At 51.7% G+C, this 18346-nt stretch overlaps 1 protein-coding gene across 2 annotated transcripts in view; it reads right to left on the bottom strand.

Annotated features, from left to right (window-relative positions):
• plekhg4 (pleckstrin homology domain containing, family G (with RhoGef domain) member 4) overlaps positions 1–18346 on the bottom strand; it is a 47885-nt gene that overhangs the window by 18999 nt on the left and 10540 nt on the right. Inside the window, exons 1-3 of one of the 2 annotated variants that reach the window (XM_076735989.1) lie at positions 14199–14286; positions 3074–3271; positions 1–1223 (exon numbers count right to left, since the gene is read on the bottom strand). The exon at positions 1–1223 is cut by the window's left edge and continues 788 nt beyond it. In XM_076735989.1, the coding sequence (XP_076592104.1) occupies positions 1–1223; positions 3074–3271; positions 14199–14201 (1424 nt within the window). In that variant the 5' untranslated portion in view covers positions 14202–14286. Of the gene's footprint in view, positions 1224–3073; positions 3272–14198; positions 14287–18346 lie in introns of those variants that run through there. The other variant, XM_076735997.1, reaches the window with a different exon arrangement.

The raw sequence follows: 18346 nt of genomic DNA, 5'->3' as shown, positions 1-18346 counted from the left end.
TCTCCTGCCTCCTCGGCAGTGTGGGCGTGCAGCAGTAAATCTTCACCCCCTCTACACTCCTCTTCACCTTCATCGTCTGACACTATTATGTCATGTTTCCCTTTCTGCCTCACCTCTGCCTCCTCCCTCTCTTCCCCTCGCTCCTCCTCCTCCTCTCTCTCAGTGTTTGGCTTCAGACTCCTGCCTGAATCAGTACCTTCAATTTGAATGCTGGAGGTCCCCACGACATCAGGAGGAGCAGCAGAGGAGGAGGAGGAGGAGGAGGAGGAGGAGGAGGCAGAAGTGGGTGAGATGGGAGTGAGGACGACAGGTGCACAGGAGTCATGATTGAGGTTCTCCTCAAGGAGCCTGGAGCAAAGCCCCACCTCCACACTGGGCCAGGAGGAACGTGTGGTACCAGCGGTGTGTGCGTTGGTGGTTTTGGGTGTGTGTGTGTCTGTGTGTGTGTCGGTGTGTGCGTCGGTGGTTTTGTGTGTGTGTGTGTCTGTGTGTGTGTCGGTGTGTGTGCTGGTCCTGGCTCGGTGCTGCTGGCTGATGGACTGGGTTAAAGAGCCTTTCTGTGGGGAGAAGCGAGGCAGCGGGAGCTCCGTCAGCTCCACGTACTCGCCCTCCGAGTCCTCGCCCTCACTGCTCGCTGGTGATTGGTCAGTTTTTGCTGCCCTTGGCAGGAGCTTTATGTCCCGCCTCGCGGTTTTAGAGTCTCTACAGAGATTGTGCGATGTGTTAATTAACACGTCTCCACCCTTAACGGATGACTCCTTGTCCTCCTTCAGGGAGGTCCGGGGCCGCCTGATGAATTGTGGGTAGACAAGGTCCTCCCAGGGGACCCTGAAGACGTCTCCGTGGGCAGAGAGGAGGCAGCGCTCCAGCCTGGACGCTCCTCGCCGCTCCCTCTCACCGTTGACAGAGTCCAGCCAGGCCATGCTGAAGAGGGAGCGCAGAGCTACCTCCGACACCTCCTGCTGCTCCACATGACGGCTGCCGGCTGACACGCTGACACACAGGAGCAGGCGGGGGCAGGAGGTAACAGCACTCCTGCAGGAGGCACCGTGTGTTCGAGAAAGAGGAGGAGGAGCAGCAGCAGCAGCAGGAGTAGCAACCAGCAGGTAGAAGTCTCCTGGACGGAGGAGGCGCTGGTCCAGAGGACAGAGCTGAACCACTACCTTCTCATGGACGCACAGAGGCCACCCCTCATGACGAAACACCAAACCACAGTACTGCATCTGAGGGGGAGGAGGACGGGAGGAGAGAGGAGGAGGAGGAGGACGGGAGGAGGAGGACAGGAGGAGAGAGGGGGAGGAGGGCGGGAGGAGGAGGACAGGAGGAGAGAGGAGGAGGATGGGAGGAGAGAGGAGGAGGGAGACAGGAGGAGAGAGGAGGAAGATGGGAGGAGAGAGGAGGAGGAGGACAGGAGGACAGAGGAGGAGGATGGGAGGAGAGAGGAGGAGGGAGACAGGAGGAGAGAGGAGGAAGATGGGAGGAGAGAGGAGGAGGAGGACAGGAGGACAGAGGAGGAGGACAGGAAGAGAGAGGAGGAGGAGGACAGGAGGAGAAAGGAGGAGGAGGACGAGAAAAGAGAGGAGGAGGAGGAGGACAGGAGGAAAGAGGAGGAGGAAGACGGGAGAAGAGAGGAGGAAGAGGACGGGAGGAGAGACGAGGAGGGAGAGAGGAGGAAAGAGGAAGAAGATGGGAGGAGAGAGGAGGAGGAGGACAGGAGGACAGAGAAGGAGGAGGAGGACGGGAGGAGAGAGGAGGAGGAGGGCGGGAGGAGATAGGAGGAGGGAGACAGGAGGAAAGAGGAAGAAGATGGGAGGAGAGAGGAGGATGAGGACAGGAGGAGAGAGGAGGAGGAAGACGGGAGGAGAGAGGAGGAGGGAGACAGGAGGAAAGAGGAAGAAGATGGGAGGAGAGAGGAGGAGGAGGACAGGAGAAGAGAGGAGGAGGACAGGAAGAGAGAGGAGGAGGAGGAGGACAGGAGGAGAAAGGAGGAGGAGGACGGGAGAAGAGAGGAGGAGGAGGACAGGAGGAGGAGGACAGGAGGAAAGAGGAGGAGGAGGAAGAAAGGAGAGAGGAGGAGGAGGAAAGGAGGAGGAGGATGGGAGGAGAGAGGAGGAGGAGGAGGAGAGGAGAGAAGAGGAGGAGGACGGGAGAAGAGAGGAGGAGGAGGACAGGAGGGCAGAGGAGGAGGACAGGAGGACAGAGGAGAGAGGAGAGGGAGGGCGGGAGAAGAGAGCAGGAGGAGGACAGGAGGACAGGAGGAGAGAAGAGGAGGAGGACAGGAGGGCAGAGGAGGAGGAGGAGGAGGACAGGAGGAGAGAAGAGGTGGAGGACAGGAGGGCAGAGGAGGAGGAGGACAGGAGGAGAGAAGAGGAGGAGGACAGGAGGGCAGAGGAGGAGGAGGACGGGAGGACAGAGGAGGAGGAGGAGGAGGACAGGAGGACAGAGATGAGGGTCAGTTCAAATGATTGACAGTGCTCTGCTGGCGCTCAGCCTGTCAGTTCAGTTCAGCTCTGTGGTTTCCACTGCAGGTGAAGGCTGACCTGAGATCAGCCACAGTCACAGTAGATCCATTAAAGACAGGCGTCTACCTGATCCTCCTTTAATGTTCTACTACAGATCTGCTCCTCAGGTTCGTCTTTACCTCAGCAGTTCGTCAACACCCTCAAGTCCACCTGCCGCCCTAAAGCTCCAGCTGCTGAGCCAATCGGACGCCATTCGCCACCAGCAGCATTACGTTTCTGCTCACTGACAGCCAATCAACAGAGCCCACAGCTTTCTGTCCTCTCTACCTGTGTCTGGAGACACCCAGCAGCAGCCAGGTGACAGTTACCTTAACCAAACATGACACATCGGCCAATCACAGCCGGTGTCCAACAGGCAAGACCAGACACGACCAGAGAGAGTGAGACAGTCACTGACTGAATCAGAGCTCCATGCTGGTTCAGGTGAGTTTATGTCAGAGAGGACCAGCAGGTGACCACCTTCTGTTTGACGGATGATTGACACAGAGTCTAACCTGTCCTGGTCTCAGGTAGTCAAACCTCTCCAGACTGGATGAACTGGGACTACTCACACAGGCATCTTGCTGGAGTTTCTCTAAGAACTGCTTTGCAGGCAGCAGGAAGTGGATCAGGTAGCGAAGGCCGTCTCCTCTGTAGCAGCCCTCCACCACGCTGAGGACCTGACAGAGGACAGTCGGGGATGTGGCCTGGAAGGGCGGGTAGAGGGCGGACAGAGCGGTCTGGATGCACCGGTCCAAAGATTCAGAGTCCTGAGAGGAAAAGGACAAAGCAAGGTGAGTCAACCGGTTCAGCTCCACCGAACTCTGCGCTCAGGTGACGCTGCTTTCAGTCCTTCACTGAGACTGAGAGCTGTGAGTACCTCACAGAGTCCACCTCAAACAATCAGGCGGAGTTTTCAGAGAGTGAGAGTTCAGGTTGAAACTGAGGAGAGGTGTGTCCCACCTGACATGACAATAAGTTAAGATGGTTTCAGGAAAATTGAAACCATCTTAAATGAGATTATTTAAGATTAACTATGATTCAGAGATCCTGAGAAGAAACTGTCCTGACTGTAAATGATCTTATCTGAACTCTGAGGAGAGAGAGAGTGTGTGTGTGTGTGTGTGTGTGTGTGTGTGTGTGTGTGTGTGTGTGTGTGTATCTGAGGCTTCGTGTTAGTCCAGGGTTAGTTAGTCTCAGCTTAAATGACAGCTGAACAAAAACAGACAACAAGGTTAGCACTGAGGTGTGTGTGTGTGTGTGTGTGTGTGTTTACAGGACACACAGCGGCACACACAGACTGAGCCTGGTCTGAACGTTAGACAGGAACAGTCCTCTGACTCAGATCCACCAGCCAGACCCTCCAGAGCCACAGACCGGCCCAGCTGAGCCTCCACACAGAGGCCTGCAGCGCCCTCTGCTGCATGTTAGATTCCATGTTGCTGTTCTCGGGCGCTCTGACACGCAGCCAACACACCTCTGATCAGCACGTGTTTGTTCTCTGAGAGCGCCGGGCTAACCGCCGAGGGCGCGCCCGGGAGGCCCTGGAGGTGCGGCCGGGAGGCCCCGTCTGCCGCGGCGAGGACGGGCTGTAACTGGACCCGCTGGTCGGGGGACAGCACAGACTGGTCAGGTAAAAATATCATGGGGCACACGTGGTCTGGCTCCAGCCTGCTGAGACCGTCTCAGTGAGGTCACATACTGTTTTATCCTCCCTCTCTTTCTGTTGGCACATGAGTCCAGCCTTCCTCCTCCTCCTCCTCCTCCTCCTCCTCCCTAATGACTGACAGAAGCTGAGGCTCCACTCGTCACAGCCCGCTTCAGTCAAAATGTCCTCATTTCATCAGTCTTCTGTGACTGTCTCTCAGAGCAGAGTCACTATCAAACTGCACGTTTGACTGAAGAGGAGCACACCTGGACGAACACCTGCCCACCACAGCTCCCACAGGCCTGTTCAGCACGCTCGCCGTTTACAGGCGACCTGTGCATCTTCACTTTGTTTCTCCTTCTTAAACTTTTCTTTTAGTACTGGTCTGCTGTGGTGAGTTCAGGAACAACTGCTGAAGTGCTTCACAGACGCCGTCGTGGTTCTAGGTCTCAGCCTTCAGGCCCTTCACACGTGCACAGGACGTGACCTGGAGGAGAAGCCGCACCTTAACCCTGGTCCACTCTGGACACGGTCCAGGCCTGACTCTGTGGACAGTGTCCATGTGAGAGAACGGCTTCGTAGTAAACTGGGCGTGACAGGACTTGATAATACTGGAGGTCCTGATTCAGAGACTAAAACTCATAAAATGAAACAGGAAATTGAGGCGACGGTCAGGACGTCAGGTGACCCGATCAGACGCTGAGGTCACCGCCGTCAGTGTGAAAGGACCAGTGTCCTCATTCATAACGTCTTTAAACTCCAGAGCTCAGAGGACAGCAGCTGCCTACAGGACGGACTGCAGACCAGCTGTCCAGCTGACAGACAGCATGTCCACTGGACAGACCTGGTGAATTTGTTGTCTTTGATGGAGATCAGCTGATCAGCTGACAGTTTGCTTTCATTCAGGCAGCGTCGAGGTGAACGTTCTGGATGTGACTCAGATGAGCAACATTCACACAACAGCTGGCAGCCAAAAGCTGCTCTGAAGCCAATATTAGCAGCAGGATATCAGATGACGGGGGGGGGGGGGGGGGGGGGGTGACCCACACACACCAGTTCAAACTGTTGACGCGAGCAAAGACACAAGCTCTTTTGGCTCCGAGTGAATTTCACACTGTGGTTAACAGATGAACAAACACAAACTGTGTGGCAGACAGACAGAAGGACAAAGACCGCGTCCTCGTCCCTTAGATTCTCTGGACGGGTCCCAGTCTGACTCTTCTGCATCATCTGAACTCACCACAACTCTTTGAGCCGGACGTTTAATCCAAACCAGCGAGTCCTGGTGTGTGAGACACGTTCAGCATGTCTTCATGACAAAGACGTCCACACACTCGTCTCCAACGAGACAGGAAGCAACCGTTTAATAAAACCAGTCAGCTGACGGTGCTGATCAGCTGAGCACGACCGGGAGGACAACAAGAACGCTTTGAACATTTCAGCTCCAACACGCAGACGAAACCACACTCACATGTTCTGAAACTAAACTTCAGCTCACAAGGAAGTGTGTGATGCATCTTTATCAGATTCATCAACATCAACAACAGAGAAGATCAACAACAACAAAGTCCCACACAAACACAAGTCTGCAAGTCCCTCTGCTTTGGAACTAAATACACAACAACAACAGCAAAAACAACAACAACAACAACAACAATGACAAAACAGCAGCAAAAACTACAACAACCGCAAAACAACAAACAACAACAACAAAAACAACAGCAGCAGCAGCAAAAACAACAACAACAACAACGACAAAACAGCAGCAAAAACTACAACAACCGCAAAAACAACAAACAACAGCAAAAACAACAACAGCAGCAGCAGCAGCAAAAACAACAGCAAAAAGAACAACAACAACAACAACAACAACAACACGCTTCCAGTCAGATCTGCATCCTGATGAACTGGACACCAACTCCAAATGAAGCATGAAGGAATTCAATGATGCTTCATCCTGTTGTCTCTGTAAACAGGACGGCAGTGAGTGTGTGTGTGTGTGTGTGTGTGTGTGTGTGTGTGTGAGGAAAATAAAAATATGGGAAATAAGGGTCAACGACAACACACACAGGAATCAGGAGTATAGAAATGTGAGGATTATAGTATTACAACTGCAGCTTTGCCTTGGTTTAGAGAGGGTGAGGAGGGTGAGGAGGGTGAGGAGGAGGCACATCAAAGCAGGCCAAATGAGGTTCCCATGGGAGAGCGAGCGAGGCCACCCACTGTGAGCCCTGCTGAATAATAACTTCATTATCCTCCACAGAGCAGGCTGCAGCCATGAAGCACGTTCACTGAAGGTACAGACCAAGACAAAGCTTCACTTCTGACATCACTGACGATTCAAAGGGCCAATGAGAAGGAGGTCGGAGGTCAGAGGTCAGAGGTCATAGCAGAGGATGTACAGGTCCTTCCTGTCCTCAGAGAGAGCACATTTCCAGACTCAGTGCTGAGCTGCGACGGCTTTCATCTCATCGTTTGGACCATGTTAAACTCTATTACCACAGAGACAAACATGGAGACAGCGTGTCTCTGTCCACAGTTAAACGACTGCTGAGCGGAGACCAGGACAATGTCTCAGAGACCAGACAAACCTAATAAAGAGCGTCAGTCAGGTATTATAGAGGCGAGGCTACACACACGAAGACACACAGGACATCACAGCCAGGGTCCCTCCTGTGTCTCCAGACGTGTCCACAGTCTCTTTGTGTTAGCTCACATTCATCAGATCGCTGCTGACGGAGCCTGAGGCATCAGGCCGTTCAGGAACAAAGACCTGAACCTGGCGGTCACACCAAGAACCTGCAGTCTGGGCTCATCATCCGGGAGAGTTCAGCACTCTGTAACATTCAGGAAATCAGCCACGAAAGCTTGAAACGGGGAAACACCTGAGCCAATCAGAGAGCAGGCTTCTCTGACGCCTTGTGTATAACCCCAGACAAAGGCAGTGTGTGTGAAAGTGTGTGTTTGAGCAAAGGCTGCTGTCTAATCATCCAGATGGAGCCTTTAAACTAATCCAATCTCTCAGGTTCTGCTGGTTTCAGTGAATAGTCCCTGGAGCCTCCGTCTCCCTGGAGGACATGATTCATCCACCCAACCGCTCAGCTGCCTGCTGATGGAAAAACCAGTTCCTGCTGGGCGTGGAGGACAAGGGCGCAGCACTGACAGCGACACCGTCAGCTCCGCTCAGACGGGATCCCTCAGGCTGGTGCTTTTGGACATCATGCGCCAATTTTCTGATATAAATAGAAGACACAGACGTTCGTCTGAGGCGTCCTCGGGGTCTTTAACCAATCAGGCCAGGGGAGGGGTCGAGGATCCTGGACGGCGCGGGTCATGACCTGGTCACTAACCAATCATGGTGACACAGCACAGGAGGGAGGGGCTCTAAAAGGCAACGGGACCACAGGAGGCATGACCTTTGACCCCCTCACACACACACACACACACACACACACACACACACACACACACACACACACACAGTGACAGATCCGCCCAGCTGTCCTACAGATTAAAGGAGGTGGAGCTTCTTCAAGGTGTGTGAGGAGGTCTGAGGTGGACAGGGTCTGTGTCAGTCCGGACTGCTCAGGTGTCTCAGGTCTCCTCAGTGTGAATTCAGTCTAAAGTCCTTTCTGAGCTTCGGTTTTTGGACATTTTTGTCTTTAACACGAGCAGATGTTTCCAGACACACTGCCGGCCTCAAACATCAATCATCACTGAGTGTAATCTGAACACACACACACACACACACACACACACACACACACACACACACACACACACACACACTGTTGTTGGCTGCAGCTGGGAGATAAAACCATGTCCTATTTATTTCCCTGTTGTGCTGCAGTGATGTGGTGAACCAATGAGCTTCATCCTCCAACAAAACAGCCTGTTTTCAAACTCGATGAACGTTTTCATCTGAGTCACACCAGCAGATCAGAGACACCCATCATCTCCACAGACACATGTCTCCGGAGTCTCCTGGAGACCTCTGGTGTCTCTGGAGTCTCCTGGAGACCCCTGGAGACCCCTGGAGACCCCTGGAGTCTCCTGGAGACGTCTGATTTCTTCATTATTATGATAAGTGAGGTCCACAGGTAACAGGAGTCCCGTGTGAAAAGGACTTTTGTCTCAGGAAGTTCCACCGGTGTCGTTTTCTGTCTGTCTAATCTCATTTCATTCCTCAGTCTCCTCTCATATTGAAGGAGCTTTGTTCTCGTCCACAGACGTGTTTCCACGTCTCTTTGTCTTCTACCTGCTGCAGCTTGTTTAAGGACAGACATGTTCTCCCCACAGGGATCAGAGTTTGCCTGATCTTATCTCCATCGATGAATGAAGTGTAGGAATGAAGGCTGAACAGCTACAGGACGAGCGTGTCTTTACTGTGGACGTCCCAGCAGTAAACCAATCACAGCTCTGAGGGGACACCATGTGTGAGATGAGACATGAGATGAGACAGACAACAGGCTCAGGTTCAGTGCTGTCAGAGCTGCACAGACAGACGTCTGATCAAATCATGAACACCACGAATCCACAGTGTGAGAAGACAACGTCCTCTCTGACTTCACAGCCACAGAGCTCAGAGTCTCACTAGCTGCCGAGGACATTTTTCAGTCAAAGCTCAGTTTTTGGTGAGAACTGGACCGAAGCTGAAAAAGAGGACCTGAACCGGCTGAGTGTGAACAGAGTCTGAGCTCTTTGTTTCTGCCTCCTCTGGTGCGTTTTCACAGGACTTCACACCTTCGTGAGAGCAAGCAGCAGCTGGGGGACGTCCATCCATCCGTCCATCCCACACAAACATAAACCTCTCACCATCAGGGTAAGACAAAGACGCCGGGCGCCAGCTGGGACAGACAGCGCAGAGCGATGACCTTGACATGCAGAGAGTTTCTACAACAGCAGATCAGATCAGAGCGTTTCTCAGAGCCGACAGGCTGCCAGACCCTGAGACACAGAGACTGGACGAGTCCTGATGGCGCTCACTGAGACGGGCCCAGCTGTGCAGGAGGCAGACACAAAGGGCCCGATGTGAAGGCCACTCCACGAGGGTCTCTGTAGGATTAAAGAGGTGACGCCTCGGCCCCTCTGGGACCTGCTGTGACTGAAGCGCCGAGCTAATATCCACCCGCCGTGAGGCTCAGGGGGGCTGTGGGACAGAACACAAGACAGAAAGACACGCAGAGAAGGTAGACACCATAATCTGAAGGGTAAGAGGTGAGACGTCACCCGGACCACCTGAAGGACATGTGAGTCCTCATATATCACATGTGAGTCCAAACTGAGGCGACTGAACAGACGAGGAGCTGGACACCGTGTTCACTCTGACAAACGTCCTCCAGCAGCTTCTCCATGTACCACAGCAGAAGGTCCTCACCTCCCTCCACATGAAAGGGAACCACACACCTGGTCTGGGGGTCCAGGTAAAGGTGCTCTCTGCTCTCAGGTCACTGCTGATCTTTGAAGCATGGACACAGAAGATTCACGGCTGCACCTTCAAATCCTGGCTGATGTGAGTCACGAGGGACGGTCGAGCTTCACTCAATGGTCATGGCGAGCCACTGACGGAGTCCAGAGCGCTGTGACACCACATGTCAACGGACCGACACGTATGACCGTTAGACACGTGCTCATTAATGTGATCTGTGATTCAGCTGTTAAGGAAGTAAACCACAGAGCTGACTGGGTGTTTACTGGTTCCTGTTCAGTCAGCTGTTCATGACCACAAACACATTTTTTATCTGGACCAAACAAAGAGCTTTTACATTTTTAAGTCTCTGAGTGCCACTCTTATGATATCTTCTGGCTTTCAATCGGACACACATAAGATTTAAAGGCGTGAGCTGCCATCCGTGTAAACTCAGTAATCAATACTGGTTTCTGGATCCACCTTTAAATTCCAGGTGTCACCTCACACTGAAGTGGGTCAGAGGGTTTAATGGTCCGGGGGAATCTTCTTCCAACGGGTGTTAAATTCAGGTGGTGGGGGGAGGGGTGTTTTCCCAGACAGTGTGTGTGTGTGTGTGTGTGTGTGTGTGTGTTTGTGTGTGTGTGTGTGTGTGTGTGTGTGTGTGTTTTTGGGGTGGTGGTTCAGGTTTCAGGCAGGCCGCAGCAAGAAGACAGAACGTAAAAGACTCTTCTGGATCTGCAAGACGCTGCCTCCTCTGGAGTCTGACACCAGGACTTTGGAGTCCCATCGCCCTGGGACTGTCCCATCCCAACAACACAGCACCGAACACCAAGGACAATGGACACTTCCTGTCACTGACCAGTCCTGAGAGAAGTCCTCTTTGAGAGAAATCAAAGCCGGGTTTCCAGGTAGGCTCCTTTCCCTGACATCTGAGCCGTGAAGCAGCATGAAAACAGCTTCCATCAGGACAAGAGACGCCCAGTGGGTCAGTGTGTCAAACATGAGACAGACGTCCAGCCGCTCACAGACCTCTTCCTGTCTGCAGACTCCACCTGAAAGCAGCCCCTCACATCATTTTCCAGCCTGTTTCATGCTGTTTCTACCTTCAGCTGTCACAGACGTTTCTGTCAGTTCATGTGTTCATGTGAGGAAGGTTACAGCCTCCTCATCCTGCACTGATTTGATGTTTTCAGCTCTTCACTGAAGAGGCGTTTGAGTCACGTGATCCATGTCTTTTTTTGTTTTTTGGTGCTGTTCCTTACAGATGAAGCAGAGTTGCAGCTTCCAGGTGTTTCTGACTGTAACCTCATCAAAGCCTGCAGCGTCAGTCTGACTCCATTATCAGACTGCTGTGAACATTCCTGCAGCTCTTCATGGCTCTCAGCCCCCCCCATGTTTTCACCCAGCAGCCCCTCAACAAGTCCAAACACCACCAATTTACCGTCTCTGAGGAAAAGCCTGAACATGTCCTGCTTCCATCAGTGTCTCCTGTCTTTGTCTCTGCGTTTCGAACAGCGCTGCTGCCAGGCGTCCACAGACTGAAAGTCTTCTTATTCATGCCGTCCTGCAGCGGTTTGACTGAACCATGAACAGAACTGCTTCTTGGTCTCAGGGCCAAATGGAGCCTGACAGGGGGTTACTGAAGGATTCTGCATTCTGTGTTTGGTCTCATCAGAGCGGCTGTTTACAGTCAATGATTGGACCTCTGACTGAAAACAGCACCGTGTTGAACAATGTAAGGGTCTGTGCTGCTGCTGGCGTGTTGCTACAGGTACAGGTGAGCAGGGCTGGGCGCTTTCTGCATCGTCACCTGTGTCACGTTCTTCCACCACATGGACTCTGAAATACTGTCATTACTATGATTAATGCTTTATCACAAGAACAATAATGACAACATGCAGGCAGAGGGCGACGCGCATCCTCACAGAACTGGAGTTATATCCACTAACCACCACGTCGGCCATGATCGCACTGAGTGCAGTAAGGAGAAGAAGTGAAGGTAACAGTGAGCAAAGCACCAACAAGAACCAAGAACCAACAAACACCTTCAGCGACTGTCACCGTGTGAGGAAGAGGAGAACCAGTGGATTAACGTAATGGTGCCCAGAACAACAACAACAACAACAACAACAACAACTGGGAGGCTAACAGTTCTAATGCTATCTGTGCACTAATCTGTTCACTGACTGCTTTGAGGGTCAATACAAAACAGGATTCATGTTGCTTAATGTTTATTCTGCTGGTCAGCCTGTCGAGTGTGCCGTTAGCACGTTCGGCAGCTAAAGTGGTTGTAGCACCTCTTGCAGACCGACATGCTGGAGCAGTGCTGGAGAGTTTCATACTGAGTAAGTGAAATCTTAACTGAAGTTCAGTCAGACTGTCTGTCCAGCTCTGCAGGGCTCAGTCCTCCAATCAGCTGACAGGGTTGAAGGTGACTGAAGGGGTTAAGTACGATGAACCAGGTCAGTGACATCATTAACATGATGGCATTACATCACACAGATCAATCAATGAGGACACCTTCAGCTCAGCTGCAGCCCTGAAGGAATCATGGCAAAGCAGCGAAGGACAGCAACTCTGAGGACGTTAAGTTGACACCTGAGCATACAAATAAACACTGAAAACTAAGAGTTTACAAAGAGGGGAGACGCTCGGGTTGCTATGATACAGTGAATGTCCCCGGTGTGGGATCAATATAGTCTTATCTTATCTTATCTTATCTTAGAGTATCAGTGGATGTGCTGCAGGACTTTACTGACAATGAGTGCACAGGGCAGAGGACTGGACGGAGGGGAGACCGAAGAAGGGACGGGACGGACCATCTGGTCTACGAGGGTCCACAGACTCTGTGGGCCGGGAAACGTCTCAGCGAGTCCCGCTGTCCGCTTCCAGAGCTGACCCTGGATAGGACATGGTTTGAAGGGAAGTTACTGAACCGGTTCAGAGACTAATCGATTGACCGACCGCAGCACATCATCGCTCAACGTGAAGATCAATAAGACGTAATTGCTCGCACACCGGGGACGTTAAGGAGAGACAATAAAGCAGAAGCAACGACGCTGACTGCAGACTGAGGACACCAGGTCACCTGTCTGTGGGAAGACACCTTCACCTGTCCAACATGTCTGAGTCTGAGTTCAACATGTCACACAGGACACACCCAATCACATGCTGTCTCCATGGTAACAGGACGGCTTCATCGCCATCAGACTGCATGCGTGCATGCGTGTGTGCATACAGTCCTCCTCTTCATGAGAACATCTGACCTCTCTTCTTTCTGTATGAAAATCCATGAGTGAAAACCAGCCTCTGTGTTTCTACTGAAATCAATAAAAGCAGCTCTGTTGATCAGTTTCAGTCCTGTAATCAATAACAGAGCAGGTGGACCTAAACTGTGAAGCATTAACAGAATTCAGGTGACAGAGTCAGAGGCTGATTCTGAGGAGTTAAAGTACACAAGGGCTTCACGTGTGTTAGTGTACTGCAGTATTTTCACTGTTCTCTGAACACAGGAGGTGGACAGGAGGTGGACAGGAGGTGGACAGGAGGTGTCCTCTGTCACCAAACATGAGGCCCTCTCTGCACAGCTACGGTAAGCAGGACAGGTCAAAGCTGAAACGTTCAGGTCTCCCTGCACATCGTTCAGACACCATCAGCTTCCTCTCTGCGTCACCCTCGTCTGCATCCATCCACACATGAAGCGTCAACCTGAAAGACTCCACACATCGTCAGATCTGAACGTCCTGCCGTCAGACTGCATCCACACAGCAACCGACAGGCGAGCAGGCCGCTGTCACAGCTGGAGGGAGCTGAGGCCACGTGGACAGAAGTCAGACCAGCTCAGATTAAACCATCAGTGGTCATGAGAGAACAGAAGACAGTCCAGACCAGCAGCTCTCATTGGCTCTGTGTCTTTACCGTCCAGATCATCACAGCAGGACCGAGACAACACGTACAGGAATCATCACTGTGTAAAAATACTGCAGCAAAGTCCCAAATTCAGTCTACTCTAGTCCTGACTCCACCATCTGCAGCACCGAGCTGCTCAGCTCCGTCAGTGTTTTCAGAGCTGCTGCATCATTTCACACATTTCCCCCAAACCCACCTGAACACACCTGAACACACCTGAAAACAGCTGAAAACACCTGAAAACAGCTGATCTGAGCTGGACTGTCAAATATACTGTGGGTTTGAACAGTTTGGGCAGACGGCAGAGACGGCAGAGACGGCAGAGACGGCAGAGACGGAGACACCATTAAAACCACTCACACCACAGAAGGTCTGTCTCATTGAGTCTCAACATGTTTTTCTTTACTGTTGTCGTTTGTTGTCGTTGTTTGTTTCACTGTGAGTCAGCTGTTTCCCTTTCAGGATGAAGAGAAACTCAGAAACAGTCTGAACACACACACACACACACACACACACACACACACACACACACCAGGACAAATGCTTGAAGAATACACCTTGGTGGAAACCCTACACCCCCTGCAGCCCCTCCCCCACCCAAAAACCTGGCTTCAGCACACACACACACACACACACACACACAGCACATGTGCTAAGGCTACAGTCGTAAAGAAGCTACCCTGTGTGTGTGTGTGTGTGTGTGTGTGTGTGTGTGTGTGTGTGTTCTTACCATGCTGTATGCAGTGTTTCGTCTGCTCTTTATTCCAGTTTAAGATCATTTTCTCTCTCTCTCTCTCTCTCCCTCTGTGGTGTGTGAGTGTCTCTCGTCCCTTCAGCTCTGATTCTGCTGTAGCAGTGGAGCCGCTCACATGTTAAGCCCCGCCCCCCGTGGCTGTCAGTCATTCTCCTGTGGATCCTCCTCCTCCTCCTCCTCCTCTCTGTCTCTCTCTGCTGGCAGCATTCTGTCTAACAGGAAGTGAATCTGTTCTAAAACTTTCTTCACTGGTTGACGTTCTGGCCAATGAATCACTTCATGAGAGACGATGGAACGAATCAAACCACCTTTGTCCTGACGGTGGCGCTGGAGGGAACCGGCATGAAGAACCATGGGGTGACCATGAACATCCACACAGATGTGCTGATGTGCAGTGTGACCGATGGAGCCGAACACACCGGCAGTGTGAAGCATGAAGAGACAGACTTCTGCTGAAACCAGAGTCCACTGACAGCTTCCTGACTGGGAACAGGGACCTGGACTGATCTGGATTCAGCCCACTGCCAGTCCATGCTGAGCTCTGCTGAAGGACACGAGCCGACAGTCACAGGAGTCTGGACTGGGCCAGTTTACTGTTGGTTTGTGTGTCTCCTGTCTCCTGTTGATGGCACTGAGTCCATCACAGGTCAAAGAAAAACATGGTGCCTTCATTGATTCCACGCAGTCGAACTGCTGCATCGCCTGCAGACTGACAGTGAGGGGACGTCACTAAAAAGACCCCAGGTCCACAGACGGCAGCGGTCCTGACTGTGTCACATATGAGACCAAGACCTCCTGACGGGAGGCCGAAGACCTGGAGCCACGCAGGACAGCAGACCAGGGATGAACGTTCATCCACCAGCTGCACAGAGCCTCCATCACAGGTGGGACAGAAGTTGGTCAGCCGTGTCCTCATGGACGAAATGAGACCTTTCCAGATGTGTGACAAACAGCAGCAGCTTCACTCAAAAACACAGAGTGGACATGTGTGGACAGTAACCATCTGTTCAGCTCATAGTCTGATCCGGACTTCAGTTGCTCTCCAGCCATCTCCTTCAGGACAAGGACAGAGGACAGACAGAGGACAGTGAAGAGAAGAAGCTGCAAAACGCTTCAAGCATTGAGGACGTCCTGGAGGGACGTCTGACGGCCAGAGTTCAATTGTTTCATCCTCCAGTCGAAGCGAACAAAGAACCAGTTTCTACAGAACTGTTCTCACGTCTGTCTTCTGTCCCACATGCTGTCTGAACACAAGCTCAAAACGTCCACTAAAACTGGACCAATCATAAAACAGAGAGATCATCCAGCAGCACCACTCAAACCAGCGCTGTAGTTTGGGTTTGTACTGGTTTCCAGGGTGCTGCTGGGAGACAGTCAGTCGTCTCCAGGAGCTGCAATAAGCTGGCAGCGTCACAAAGACCGCGGCTGTAAAGAAGTGACATGTTGGATTAAATGGTCCTCCTCGCCGCTCCCCTCCCTGTCAAAGGTTTAATGGGAACACTGGGGGCTCTGCTGGGTGTCTCTGCTTCCTGTGAGGCTTTTTACAGCACAGAGAAGTCCTGTTCTCCTGATCCCAGACCACCTCAGGGCTCTGAGACTGCTGGTCATCAAGACACCGGACGACTTCCTGTCGGCGATGTCACTCATTTCTAACGACCACAGACTGGTTTAACTGGGACTGAACACTGATCACCTTCACGGACGTCAAGACACCGTGATTCTTCACACCTGCCTGATAAATCTGTCCCGTCTGCGCTCCTGAGGCGACCTTTGACCCCTGAAGAGGACTTTGGTGTGGTGGGAGGAGGAAACACCTGAGGTGAGAGGCGGCGTGGATCAGGTACTGGCCCTCACTCACATCATGATCATCCATCCATCTCTTCATCATTCACCCGAGGTGCTCCATGTCATTAAACAATCCACACCAATCAGGTGAGACGAAGCAGACGAGCGACAGGTGAGAATGAGGGAGGAATCAATTACTGAAATCTTTGCAGATTACTTTCCTCTGAACTTATTGGTGGATGGTTTCAGCTCCTTCAGACACATGAAGTCAATTTCTGCCTTCTGACAGCAGCAGAAGCAGAACGTCGGTCAGAGCGACGGGTTCCACCGACAGGAACACAGAACTTCATCTCAACGGCTGAGAAACTGTGGAAGGACGAAAATTCACAAACCGGCAAAAAAAAAAGGTTTTTTCAGAGCGTCAACGCTGACTGAACACAAGAAACTACGCTACACACACACACACACACACACACACACACACACACACACACACACACACACACACACTATCATCACTTCAACAAACTGTGAAACCACACGGGCAGATGGCGAGGTCGTGCCGGACGGCGTGGCCACACGGGGAGATGTTCTGCTGGAGAAAGTGAGTGAAGGACACGTTTGTGGTCAAAGTGGACAAGAGACAGATGAGCCGGGACAGACTGAGCTGAGCTGCTCATTTATGTCCCTTCAAAACAAAAAATAAAGACAAAATAAATAAAACGCCTTTCATGAGGACCAAACTGAGACAAGAAGAAGAACAAGAGAACAAGAAAATCTCCATGGAACAGTGACGGATGTTCTCGTTCTGTCTGTCCAGAGAGGATCCTCAGCACCTGACGCTGACGTCAGCGCACAGCTTTTCTGTCTGTCTTTGACCACTGGAGGCGCTGTGGAGCCACGTCTGTAGGCCTGGACCTGTGTTTGGTTTTGGGGGGGGGGGGGGGGTCATCTTCAGAGCTGCATAAAGTGGACACACTCCACCTCTCAGACCCTCTCAGACCCTCTCAGACCCTCGGAGCTTCAGTTACACTTCAATCCAAGTCATGACTAAGGAAAGCTGTGGACTTGTCCCTCATTAATGGGAGCAGGGGCTGAGGTGAAGGTCTCCAGTGTCTCATTACAGTCCACTGCACTGTCCACTGGGGGGGGGGGCCTCACACCGTCATGACAGAAAATGGATTCAACATTTTGATGATGTAAAACTCAGACTGAGATGTCTGTCCTTTGACCCCACGCTCGCCTTCACACTCGGGACGCGCCCACAGTGAAGGAGTTGAAGTAGATGAGTGTTTCTCCACAAACATGAACCAGAAACACGAGCCTGCGTGAGGACGACAGTCCACCACGGTCCATCCAGAGCCTCGTGCAGACGCTCAGCTCAGGCAGCGTCTGACTTCACGTTCAGAGGCTAACGTTAGCCAGCAACCTTCACTCAGTAACGTCAGCCCGTCTCTGGAACAGCCTGGAACAGCGTCACCATGAACTCATGAATTTCATTGATCCAGGGAAGAATTTTCATTCATTCATTGTCTCTCAGCGTGTCTTTTCATGTGTGTCTGTGGCTGTGAACGGCACACTGAAGTATGACTGCGTGGTTTACTAAATATTAACGTGAAGACTTTAGCAGACGCTCGTCAAGCAGATTACATGTTGAAACTAGACAACAACTTTAGGTTAAAGGACGATTAGAGATTACACAGACAAACTGATCAGACTGATCAAACTGATCGACCGACATTCACCACAGAGGACATTACTGCACCGAGGGGCTCAAATAAATACACACACACACACACACACACACACACACACACACACACACACACACAGGCAGGTAGCCACCTGCAGCAGGTATGTAGTCTCGAGCTAATTACTCTGTTCACATTTTTTAAACACCTCAGACAGACAGAGACTGTGTGTGTGTGTGTGTGTGTGTGTGTGTGTGTGTGTGTGTGTGTGCGCGCGCGTGTGTGTGTGTGCGTGTGTGTGTAAAAGGTGTTTCCATCTCATCAGTGAATCAGTTTTTCGGCATCTGTTGGTTTAGAAATGGTCGTTCTTCAGCTGTTTCTGAGGTGAAAATGAAGTTTTGGTCACCTTGTTGATGTGAGACTTGGAGACTGAAAGCTCAGATTTAATCCAGAGTTAATCTCAGATTATCAAACAGCATTTCTCTCTTTGTTTCAGACAGACTAGAAAGATTTCAGTTTGTATCATTTCACTTGAAGAAATTCTTTGTCATCCATTGATTTATTGATGAACAGACGGTCAGTGATGGAGTCTGCAGCTGCAGCATCATCTGCTTCAGCGCAGACGTTCAGTCGTGTGTCGTCTGCATA

Source organism: Chaetodon auriga, chromosome 1, assembly GCF_051107435.1.
Source record: "Chaetodon auriga isolate fChaAug3 chromosome 1, fChaAug3.hap1, whole genome shotgun sequence".
NCBI lineage: Eukaryota > Metazoa > Chordata > Actinopteri > Chaetodontiformes > Chaetodontidae > Chaetodon > Chaetodon auriga.
Note: the sequence above shows the minus strand (reverse complement) of the source record. Positions and strands in the feature narration are given on the sequence as shown.